The 12,665-nt window shown below is 38.0% G+C and overlaps 1 protein-coding gene and 1 long non-coding RNA gene across 2 annotated transcripts in view; one reads left to right on the top strand and one right to left on the bottom strand.

The window, feature by feature from the left end:
- Nucleotides 1-7,239, bottom strand: LOC136854500 (uncharacterized). Its single transcript, XR_010857711.1, has 3 exons — nt 7,102-7,239; nt 2,469-2,656; nt 1-362 (listed from the first exon to the last, which is right to left on the bottom strand). It is a non-coding gene; the product is annotated as an uncharacterized lncRNA (long non-coding RNA).
- Nucleotides 7,225-12,665, top strand: part of LOC136854498 (uncharacterized) — a 25,487-nt gene continuing 20,046 nt past the window's right edge. Inside the window, exon 1 of the mRNA XM_067130819.1 lies at nt 7,225-7,356. Within this exon, the coding sequence (XP_066986920.1) occupies nt 7,266-7,356 (91 nt within the window). The 5' untranslated portion in view covers nt 7,225-7,265. The remainder of the gene's footprint in view (nt 7,357-12,665) is intronic.

The raw sequence follows: 12,665 nt of genomic DNA on the forward strand, positions 1-12,665 counted from the left end.
AGCACATGATAGTGTCATCTGGGCTCCCATGAGCACCAGAAGAGTTGGAAGGCCTAGACCTACTTGGATGGGGGCTATGAGAAGGGAGGCTGGAGATGAGTAGAGTTTTGTGGAAGACACGATTGGCGGAATTTCACAGGGGCCCTTCACAACAAGCGGCTTCGGACGCAACGATAATGACAATGATTGTCATTATTATTATATTCGTAATGATTTTTATTTAATTTCTATCCACAGTACTGAAAGATGGCGTAGGTTCTTACCCTCTTTCTCTGCATAATTGATATCAAAATTTGGCCGCTTAAATATATTCTCAAGTCTCCCCTTTCGACCTTTCTTGACTGCAGTCAGAAGTGCGATTCCTGGAAAAAATAATAAGAAGAACAGAATAAGATATCACTAGATGAAGAAGGTTCTTTGCAAAATATCACTGATAAAGCAACTTGATATATTTGGATATATGGTGATCTAATGACTTTTTCCCATATTTATGAAAACCCAGAGCTAAAATGATCACCATCTTATGTCTGTTACTGTATAAGTGTATAATATATATATATATAAACACAATAAAAGCTAGACCTGCACGTGTCCCATTAACACTCAAGTGGTGGAAGCTGAGACAAGAGGAGGAAGCGAGGCAGGAATTTAAGGAGAGAGTATTGAGGGAAGTTAGATTGCTAGAGGGAGTGCAACAGTATGGTGATAAAGAGAGTGGGTGGAGAGGTGTCGGGAAAAGACATCTGGAAAGAAACCTCCTGACGATAAGGAAACCTGGTGGTGGAATGATGAAGTGAAATAGATGGTGTGGTGAAAGCCAAAAAAGATGCAAAAAAGATCTGGGAAAAGTATGGACAGCAAGATGATAAGGAGAGGTATCAAAGACACAAGAAACAGGTAAAGAAGGCATTTGCCCAAGAAAAGGCAAGAGCATTAGGTGACATGTACAAAGAGCTGGAAACACCTGAGGGGGAGAGAAAAATCCACAGAATTGCAAAGTCGAGGGACAAGAACACCAAAGACTACTCCCATATAAAACAGGTTAATGATGGGAATGGAACGGTTTTATGCAACGAGGATAAGATAAAGAAGAGGTGGAAAGAATATTATGAACGCTTGTTAAATGAAGGAAATTCTTTGAAGATGGATTCCAGAACTTCGGTAGAGGTGTGGAAGAGTCTGGGAGAAGAAGGAATAGACATGCTGTGGGACCTAGCAAAGAAAATATACAGTCAAGAAAAGATTCCAAAAGAATGGAGAGAAAGCTCTATTGTGCCTATCTATAAAGAGAAAGGTGACATCCAGGATTGTGCAAACTACAGAGGAATAAAGTTAATGTCTCACACCATGAAAATCTGGGAAAGAATAATGGATCAAAGAATTAGAAGCAGTGTTGTATTAACAGAATGGATACCAGTAAGAGTTGGTTTACATCAGGGATCTGCTTTAAGTCAGCACCTTTTTGACCTGATAATGGATGTGCTATCTCAAGGAGTAAGAGATCAATCCCCCTGGCGCATGTTGTTTGCTGATGACATCGTGTTATGCAGCACCAACAGACGGGTAATGGAGTCAAAACTAGAGCCGTGGAGGAAGGTACTGGAAGGGCTTAAAGGTGAGTAGGAAGAAGACTGAATACCTAAGTGTTAACGAAGATCAAGACTCAGAGATTAGTATGTAAGGGACAAGGTCGAACCGAGTAGAAAAAATTTAAGTATCTTGGTTCAGCAGTGGCTAATGATGGAAATTTGGATGTAGAAATAACACACACAGTGCAGGCTGGATGGAAAAATTGGAGAAAGATGTCAGGTGCCTTGTGCGACCGCAGAATCAATATAAAGGTTAAAGGAAGAGTGTATAAGACAACAGTGAGACCAGCTTTGATGTATGGAGCAGAAACATGGCCAGTAAAGAGAGTGCAAGAGAAGAAATTGGATGCGGTATAGATGAAAAGGCTCAGGTGGATGTGTAGAGTAATGAAAGTGGACAGGATCAAAAATGAAAGAATAAGAGGAACTACTAAAGTGGTAGAACTATCAAAGAAGGCCCAGGAAAGAAGACTGCAGTGGTATGGCCATGTGGTGAGAAGGGATGAGACATATGTAGGGAGGAGAGTGATGCAGATGGAGGTGCCTGGTGGGAGAGCAAGAGGAAGACCAAAGAAGCGAAGGTGGATGGATGTAGTTAGAGAAGACCCGAGAGACAGACAATTGTCAGAGGACGATGTGTTTGACCGAGCCAGGTGGCGGAGGAAAGCTGTCAGAAATATCGACCCCCACAGAGAAGTGGGAAAAGATACAGAGAAAGAAGAAATATATATATATACATATGTATTGTGTGTGTGTATGTGCATTACAAAATTGCCACACTTGCCTTTATTGAAGTATGAAGTACACATCAGAAACTGTACTAACAAAATAGTGCTATAAATAAAACAAATCTTTATGGGTTGTCTTCCTCCAACTCACCAGGAGACTTGGTGGGATAAACCCCGTGGACACTTTCGTACATCAACACTATGCACATTGCCGTCAGCAGTTGAATCCACATCCTTCTCAAAGGTCGCTTCTTGCCCTTAGATACCTTCTTCACTGGAAGGACCAGAATTCCGAAATCTTGTGATCCATGCGCGTCTCCAGAAGCGGTTTTTCATAATCTGGGAATAAATTGTGTTTTTATTTTTAGAACCCAGGAATGAAATGTTTTTTCATATTCTGGAAAAAAAATGTTTCTTATTCTGGGAAAATGTTGTTTCGTATTCTGGGAATAAAGTGTTTTTTTCATATTCTGGAAAATTTTTTTATTCTGGGGAAAATGTTGTTTTGTATTCTGGGAATAAAATGTTTTTTCACATTCTGGAAAATTATTTTTTTATTCTGGGAAAAATGTTTCGTATTCTGGGAATTAAGCGTTTTTTTCATATTCTGGAAAAATGTTTTTTTTTTATTATGGGAAAAATGTTTCGTATTCTGGGAATAAATGTTTTTGTATTCTGATTTTTTTTTTTGTATTCTGGGAAAAATGTTGTTTTGTATTCTGGGAATAAATTTTTTTTTATTCAGGGAAAATTTTTTCGTATTCTGGGAATAAATGTTTTTGTATTCTGAAAAACATTTTTTTTGAATTCTGGGAATAACTTTTTTTGTATTCTGAATTTTTTTTTTTTTTGTGTGTTCTGAGAAGAACGTTTTGTATTCTGGGAGTAAATGTTTTGTATTCTGGGAATAAATGTTTTTGTATTCTGGGAAAAATGTTTCGTATTCTGGGAATAAAACTTTTTTTTCTTATATTCTGGAAGAATTTTTTTATTTTTGTATTTAGGAATAAAATTTTTTTATTCTGGGAATAAAGTGTTTTTTCATAATCTGGGGATAAACTTTTCACAATCTGAGAATAAATTTTTTTCAGAATATGGGATTAAACTTTTCATAATCTGGGAACAAACTCTTCATAATCTGGGAAGAAACTGGTTTTCTTCAGAATTTGGGAATAAACTTTTCATAATCTTGGAATAGTAAATGGTTTTTTGAACTGGGAATAAACTTTATCATACTCTTGGAATAGAACATGTTTTCTCTTAATCTGGGAATAAACTTTTTCTTGATCTGGGAATAAACGTTTCATAATCTTGGAATAGAAAATGTTTTCTCTTAATCTGGGAATAAACTTTTCCTTAATCTGGGAATATACTTTTCCTTAACCTGGGAATAAGCTTCTTAATCTGGGAATAAGCTTTTTCTTAATCCAGGAATAAACTACTTCTTAATCTGGGAATAAGGTTTTCCTTAACCCGGGAATAAACTTTTCCTTAACCCCGGAATAAACTTTTCCTTAACCCGGGAATAAACTTTTCCTTAACCTGGGAATAAACTTTTCCTTAACCCGGGAATAAACTTTTTCTTAATCTGGGATAAACTTTTCGTGACCTGGGAATAAACTTTTCCTTAACCCGGGAATAAACTTTTTCTTAATCTGGGATAAACTTTTCGTGACCTGGGAGTATCAGTAACAGATTCAGCTTATATTAGAAAGTGTTCTCAAAGTTCATCCTTTTAAATGGTTAAATCTTACAGTTCTTTACATAAGTGACGTTTCGAACTTTTCGGCTATCATTGTGCATGAGGCATTCATCAGTCACGCAAGAAAGACGCATTGCATCGCACAAATCGAGTCTAAATCAACACTTTAATAATATAATGGCGGAGTTGCGTGAGGTATTATCCACTTTCTGCATCCAAAACTTTATCCAGAAAATCTCTCTCTCTCTCTCTCTCTCTCTCTCTCTCTCTCTCTCTCTCTCTCTCTCTGTTGCATCATGACCATCATTAGTAATTTATCAGCTATACGCTGATGCCCTGATAAGGTTTTGCAGTTTTTGCTTTCCAGTCAGGTTAATCAGCTTCCCCATTGTTACACAGGCAAGGGTGATTCTGCAAAAGAGATTTGGTTGGATTTAAGTACACACACACACACACACACACACACACACACATATATATATATATATATATATATATATATATATATATATATATATATATATATATATATATAAATCAACACAGTCACATGTGGAACAGAAATAAATTTCTGAATCGCATCAGGATCGAACCCAGGTCTTTCAGTTGAAAGACGAGACCGCTGCCAACCAAGCCACACGAGTCATAAAAGAAGTTGGAGCCTGAGTACCACTGTACCCAAGGAATTACCTGGGCAGGCTAACTGCTCGCATACCAGCGTGTTTTCCCCAACTTCCCGACTCAGCAGTGATCCAATTGACAGCTTTTCATTCGAATTATCCTTTCTGAGTGAATATGATAGAAATGTATTTGTATGTATGTATGTATGTACACACACACACACACACACACACACACACACACACACACATATATATATATATATATATATATATATATATATATATATATATATATATATATATATATATGCTTTACTAAAATCTGAAAGTTACCTCCCAATTGCATCAAACGTCTAAGGAGAGAAAAAGGCCTATGGTAAAAAAAAATTTTTTCGTAAAATAAATGAAAAAAAAAAAAAGGCACTAGGATGTCCATATGCCCATTATAAGAATGAAAGAGAAGAGAAATTTCACTTTACTTGTTTTTTATTGCATACGAATGACCTTGAATGAATGATCGCGTACATACTCCACAGTTTATGTTAATTTTCAAGTGTGTATTCAAAGGGTTGGCTTCAGAAAGCTAGATCAACTGAATTCTTCAGAAATGAGTCTGTTGAATTTCTTACTGAGTCATACAGAAGTTTGCTGATGTTGCGGTTGATACAGAGCTTTCCAACCAATGCTCTCTCTCTCTCTCTCTCTCTCTCTCTCTCTCTCTCTCTCTCTCTGAGGAAAGCAATCCGTTCAACTCTGACGAAAGTGGTTCCTCTCTTTGTGCTTCTGTCCTGTCAGTGTGGAATGTTGTACAGAGTCCTTGTGTTTGGGACGGTGCATTGAGAATTTCCTGAGACGAACAAGTAACCTATTAAAAAGGTTTTTCTTATTTGAAAAAAAAATAATCGTAGAAAAAATGCCCTTTTATTCCTAAGTAAACTTTTCATATCTCGTTCGTACCCTCTGATACCACAGTTCAAATACTGCTCGTGTATACTTGTAATTGTTTACATTTTTCAGTATATATTCGGTAATGAGTCTTGATCAGTGTGTCTCTTTTATTCCTGACTTTAGATCTCAGAAGTGTCTTCGTGATCTTTTCTTCAAAATTTTTACTGTACCTCCTTTCATATTCTCTTTCCTCCATCTTACTTCCCCCCACCCCTCTCCTAACAACTGATTCACAGTGCAACTGCGAGGTTTGCCTCCTGTTACACCTTTCAAACCTTTTACTGTCAATTTCCGTTTTAGCGCTGAATGACCTCATAGTGCCTAAATTCCATATTCAATTCAATTCTTACAAATCCCTGAACTGAATAAAGAACCCCTTTTCAAATGTACTCTTCATGTTTACCCAATTTCCATACCAACTAACGAATAGCGTCACGCGAAAAGTGAATGTTGCTTCTTCACTCAACCGTAAAACTGCGGAATCCACACTTTGCTTCTGTTAGTTTTTTTAATTTCCTTCGTGATGGGGATCTGTTATGACTATTGCCGTTATTTCGTCTTCGTTATTTGTCCCCTATTACCCCTAAAAACAATTTACATACAGCGTTTTTCCTTATGTTATGTATAACACCTGTTGCTATCGATTTAATCGTGCATACACATCCATATACAAGTTTTGCGTATACTGTGTCTATGTCCTGTGTTCATCAGCTGCTGCCACGCCCGAAGATGTGCTAAAAACACGGAAGTATTTGCACTCAGTCGTTCCTTTTAAAACATTTCCTTCATCTCGCAATTAAATCAGGTGAATATTTGTGATTTTTAAGTATATGTTCGTACGGAAATATAAGCTAAAGTTTCGGGCGAGAAAATTGAAAATCCGTATACTATACTTTAATGTCTTACTTAGACCTTGTTATACATGAGTCTAGACATAAAACGGAAGTCGTTATTCTGATACAAACGCACGAAGGAGAGTCGGGATGCCCCTGTGAATAATATAAAAGAAAAACAAGGAGTTTGTTTTACAAGCGGAAGTCCTTGTCGCACGAAACTGAGAACAAAAAACAGACAGACAATATAAGTTTATAGATGACGAGAGATCTGCGTTTGTGTGCGCTTAGTCGTTTGTCTTTTTTTTCATTCTTTTTTTTATGAGCTGGGAGTCTGCTCGTAGTGTGTGTGTGTGTGTGTGTGTGTATGTGTATATGTATATGTGTATATATGTATATATATATATATATATATATATATATATATATATATATAATTTATCCACTAAATAGGCTGTCTCCATAGTGACGTGTTTGTGAATAAAGTATATGTATTTGTCGGGATTAAATTCCGTTCTTTAGGCCTATAAGTCTAAGAAAAAAGTATATGTATTTATCGAGCTTAAATTCCGTCCTTTAGGCCTGAAAGTCATTGTGTTTGCCACGGTTAATACCTGGCTCCGGAATACACTTAAAAGACGAGAGAAGCATCTAAACAAACACAAAAACTATACTCACGCTACTCGTAACTTTGTCGATCCTTTTCGTAGAGAACGTCACCTGACAGACCGATAGTTATCAACGCAGATTACCTGTCCTTTTGGTTATAACACACGTATAATGTTCACCAGATTCCCTAACGTTGCCACTGCCGCGACCAGCCTAATCTCTGCGCCTGTTCCATGAACATTTCCATCCAGCCAGTCAGTCAGCCACCACGATTTGGTTTGGAATTACCCGCCCGTCTGCTACGCCCGCCATTGTTCGACCGTTGTGAGTATCACGCCCATAAAAACCAATGTCGGCTCCGTTTTTTTTATGCGTGGAAGATAAGCTTGCCTCTGTGTATAATTCGAAGTGAATTACAAGTTTGTTAAAACGGGGTGGGCGGGTTGGGAGTCTGTTTTTAAATGTTACCTGAGAGTACATTGGTGCTGACCTTGTCAGAATAATGCTAACTTCAGGAAATAAAGACAAGGGATGGAAATCGAGAATGTTTACATTTTTACTCAACTTGTTTGCGGTGACGCAGCCAAGCATGAGATGACAAAATATAAAATCCGACAAAGATGCAGTCTCACGAAGATTAGGCGTCTTGACCCCATAATGGGCTAGAGACACCAGGTGCACTGTAGGCGTTACTAGAGGGTGTTTGCAGCGTCCCTTCTGCCCCTAGCTGCACCTTTTTTAGCCATTTACTTTACCTCCATTCCCACTTCCTTCTTCCGTCTTTCTGTTCAACAGCTCTTAACGGTTACTTCTTAGTGCAACTAAGGGTTTTCACCAAGTTCCGCCTTTAGATCGCTGTACTAATTCTTCACTTTCCGGATCTCTTTATTTTGTTCGCCAACCTCTCCCAACACCTTTTCACTGCCTGAAGTTCTTGACTACGATGTGGAAGCTTACTCAGTGGCAAATCGCATTTATGTTGGAAGCCAATGAAATTTAGACTTGGAGACTGAACGTGCAAAAAAGAGTATTTGTTGTCAGTCTTCCGTACATGTAAAAATATAAGAATATTTCATATCACACAGAGAAAAATATACAGCGAAGCAACCATACCCACATTCTGCATAATGACCCAATCGAAAAACCCAGGTTTTAACGCAAGCACCTTCAAGACATTCAGTAATGAATGCTAAACATTCTTTGAGAATGATAATGTCTCAAGATGGTAGCAAATATTTTGTTAGGTCTTGCGGATGAGACTGATTTGGTGTAAAAGCAAATGAAAGAATACTGTACTATTAAATGATACAGCGACATTTGGTAACCATGCAGAGAAGCTAAAACGACTGGTAAATATGCTTAAAGTGTATATAAGAGGAGAAATTTGAACGTGAAAATTAACAAGAATAAGGCTATGAGGAAAAATACTAGCAAAGAATGTAAAAATAAAATTAATGTTATCTTTGGTAATGGAAGAATGGAACGGCTGATTCATGCAGTTATTTTTCTGCAAGAAACTGCACCAATAGTTGAACTACTAGGTGAGGCAGTCTGCCACTGAAATGTGTCAGACTAATATGTCGATGGATAAGGGGTAATTGAAAAGAAAAGGGTGACACAAGGCAACGAATGGATGGGAACACACAAAATTGATGGGAACACTGTGCTCTTGAGCTCAGAGAAATGATTATGAACCAGACTGATAGCGCAGGAACCAGCGGGTTTGGCAATCCATGCTTTGTTGAAGGGTACTTGTTTTGAGACAGTTTGAAGTGGGCAGCATTTATTGTGAAACAGTGTTATTATTATCGTTGTTAGATCTTTCTTCAAGCTGAGCTTGGAATATTTTTGAAAAGAAAAAGTAATCTGGAAGAGCGCACAATGTTTGTTCTGCATTATGCTTCATCTGATTTTGGTTGTCAGGGCATCAACAAGAAAAGTCATTTATATTTCTCATCAGTAGTAGAATTTACTAGAATAATAGTCAGTTTTAGCTTTATTCTTCTTTAATCAGACTTTTTACCCATAGGGCTGGCCACACACTTTTCATTCTCATTTATTTTAACCAAACATGCAATATTAGATGGAATGGTTGTTTTGCATCATAGAACGTTAATTGTGATAATGTCATGAATCAGTAAGCAAATTAAGAATTATTCAAGGAAACTGGCAAATTGCCGATAAGTTTGCTGCTTGATAACAGAACACATCATTGAGATCCCCTCCGTAGAAAGCGGTGCATAGTTGAGTTGTACTGCTCGGCTCGCCAGGTGACCAAGTGATCTCAGCAGTTCTGTCCTTGTCTTTCATGTCATACCACACTGTTGAACCATTTGCTTTCTGTACAGGGTACACCATAATTTGTTAATGTTATCTGTGGTGAGTTACAATGCATTGTTAATACAGTATACGGTATGTGTGCAGAAACTCAGTTTATTTGGGAATAATGAGCAGATTGTGATACAGTGTGTTATGAAGAGACAGGGAGATACTAGCAGCCTGAAAAAAAATCTCACCCGGGCTATGCCTATGAAATATCCAGGGGCACCAGTGGACGCCTTGAGGTACTTCAGAAAAGTGCCGTTTGGAGAGTAACCAAGGACGGTACCTTCATTTTGACAAACTTGCTTTGCTCCATCCCAGGGTCCAAAGTATGGTACAATAAAGTAACCATTGTCGTTCTTAGGAACCAGAACATAGTTTTGTAAAGTTGTCCCAGGAACGGAAGCAGAAGACCCAATGACAACTGAAGGAAATGTTTTGCAATCCAAGGTAGCAGCATTGAATATAAAAAGCTTACATGACTGCCTGTAGCATTGAAGTCCACATCTGTCAAATAAAAATTTTTTTCATGATCTTACAATACAAGGATTTCCAAGTAAATGCATTAAATTTAATGAAAGGGGGGTAATTATGTAACTTAAGTATTGAGAAAAGGCTAGGAATCGTGCTATTCTTAAACAGATTTAATCATTCAGGCAAAACAGGAAAATAAGTTACTTTAATCTATCATTAAATTAATTTTGAACATGACCCAGAGAGGGACATCAACGTATGGAAGGCCAAGAGAAATGAGTGAACATATTTACAGAGGTTATGGAATAAAGTCTAAAAACTGAGGTAAGGAGAGCCTGCAAGACAGAGTCAGTCATTAGTCTGATAAAAAAAAAACTGCAGTTGTAGAGAGGCAACATGGCATATGGGAGATCTGCAGCTCAGTTTCCATTAGTGACTCACCTACTCCACCCAGGTGTAAATGACTATTGACCCTTAGCCTGGAGTCAAAGGCACCAGAGAGAGGAGATGAAACCCTACTCCCCAATTCTTTAGTATAGTATACCTCTCTCTACAGGATTGTCCCTAACACCATTCGATGGTATGCAAACAACAACGAAATCTTAGTTTTCCTTTTTTGATAATTTTCTCATGATGATGTAAACCTTCTGAATGGACACAATGAAGATTAACTCCATCGGAAGAACTGTGATCCACTTATAAGTATCAGCATTTTGAAACAAACTCATTGGTTGGAGCTTAGGAGGTTAGGGCCTTAGAATCCAACTAGCCTTGAAGGTTTCTCAGTGTCTGGTGCTAGAGGTCAGGGCTTCAGCTGTTGATGGTTTCTTAAGAAACATTGTGATAGGAAGTTGTGTCTTCTTTTTCTTTGTTTCGTCAGACAAATATTGGAGTGGTTTTAGACATGCTGTGACCCCTTGGATGGTACAGGTGCTTTGCTCCATTGAGACATTCACAAGAGTCACCCTTCCTCACACTTGTGCTTGTCAGAACACTCAGAAGACTTCCAGGTTTTCAAGGTGATGACTGTGCCTCCTTTTCCTCTTGCTCATCTTCCTCTGTGAAGGATTTTTATAGATTCTGGAGCTGTTCGTTATTTAATGCTTGTGTTTGTGTCAGTGAAGCTATTCCCATTAACTTTCTTGCTATATTCAAGATCTTGTCTCAGGCATCAATAGTGGATAAGCCCTGGAAGTCAGTGACTGTCTTGCTTCGTAATGGCCTCCAGCACACATTTTGTACTTTATGTCATCTGCAACCACAGATGTATCTGTAATTCCAAAGCTCTTTTGTACAACCATGATGTTACAGTTGCTCTACACGAGGCAGTGAGATTCCCTCTGAAGGTTGGGCATAAGTCACCTGATGCAAATGCTGATGCCCTGATCAAGTACCTGCAGCAGTGATGTTGTGTAAGACGACAGGAAGGTCATTTCCACATTCTCATCAGCAGTTTCATTGGATTGTTGATGTCGGGGAACCCTTCTCTTGACATATTTCTTCACCACAGGAATCAGCGCTGAATGATCTCTAGGTCCCAGTGCTTGGCCTTTGGCCTAAATTTTATATTCAATTCAATTCAATTCATCTCAGGAACACAACAATTGTTAAAACACTCCAACACAACACAGCGGTCACCTAGGCCTTTGTAATATTGCCAAAATATGGTCAAACAATTCTTGGTTTTATTCTTTAGGGTTCTGGATGGGTTTGTCCTGAATACAATGCCAAAGTCTCTTTGTTATGTGACCAACTGCATTGCCTCACTGTACCAAAGTAAGGCAACCTTTCCATGCCTTGAATCCCATATCATCAGAGTTGAAGACTTGTTGTGGAAGGTAGTGTGTAGCTTCAATGAGCTCCATATGGGTGTCAGGGAACGATTATGCTGCCTCATCATCAACCAATGCTCTCATGATTTTCAAGTTCCTCAGATTTTGCTAACACAAATAGCCAGCCATCTCTTTGGAACATCATGTACACAGAATCTTCATCTCATAAATAGGGGTTACTCATCAAATCTCATTTTCTATGGTTTCCTGTGAAAGAAATTTTTGCCTCACAGAAAACCAGAAGTATAGGGAGATCTGATATTTTCAGTGAAATAATACTAGGAGAAATTGCTGTTTAGTGACACATTGCACCTTCCACTGGCTAAACTCATTCTTGTCACTCTCCTCAAAACCCATATTTTACTGATCATGCAGGCCAAAGCACTTTTTCCACAAAATATTGCTGTCAGGATGGATGTTTCTATGACGTGACCTCCAACCAAGCAGCAAATGCTCGCTCAGTGTTAGGCATTTGTTGATCACAAACCCAAGAGCCTGTTTTATATATCAAGTAGTTTCAGGTACATTTGGGTAAGAGAAAATAATAAGGAAAAGAGTTGTTAGATTAGTGGCTGGAGGGAAATCTTAATCATTATTTGGTTAGAAGAAAAGTTAGAGTTGATGGAAGTTCGTGTTGGAGAGGGAGGGGGTGAATATGTAGCTTTAAGGTAATCAAGACAAGTGAATTCAATAATGAGGAAGTGAGCAGAGCATATAAGGAGAAAATGGATGAGAAATGGGCTATGGTTAAGCATACGAAATTAAGATCGTACATTAGTTTGATGAGAATTTTATTGAGTTGAGAATAAAGCTGTAAGAATTTTTTAGGCGTTAGATAGCAAGATAGAGTGAGAAATTATACCATAAGGAAAGTTACCTAATGCTCATATGTCAGTGAAATGATGAGAGATGGAGATGACTTGGATTTTGTGCTATGCACCACCATGATAGAATAGTTTGTGATAATGTCAGCTGGTCGATAAATATCCTTTTAGGGATTTGCCA

The sequence above is a fragment of the Macrobrachium rosenbergii genome, chromosome 29 (genome assembly GCF_040412425.1).
Source record: "Macrobrachium rosenbergii isolate ZJJX-2024 chromosome 29, ASM4041242v1, whole genome shotgun sequence".
Taxonomy (NCBI): Eukaryota; Metazoa; Arthropoda; class Malacostraca; order Decapoda; family Palaemonidae; genus Macrobrachium; species Macrobrachium rosenbergii.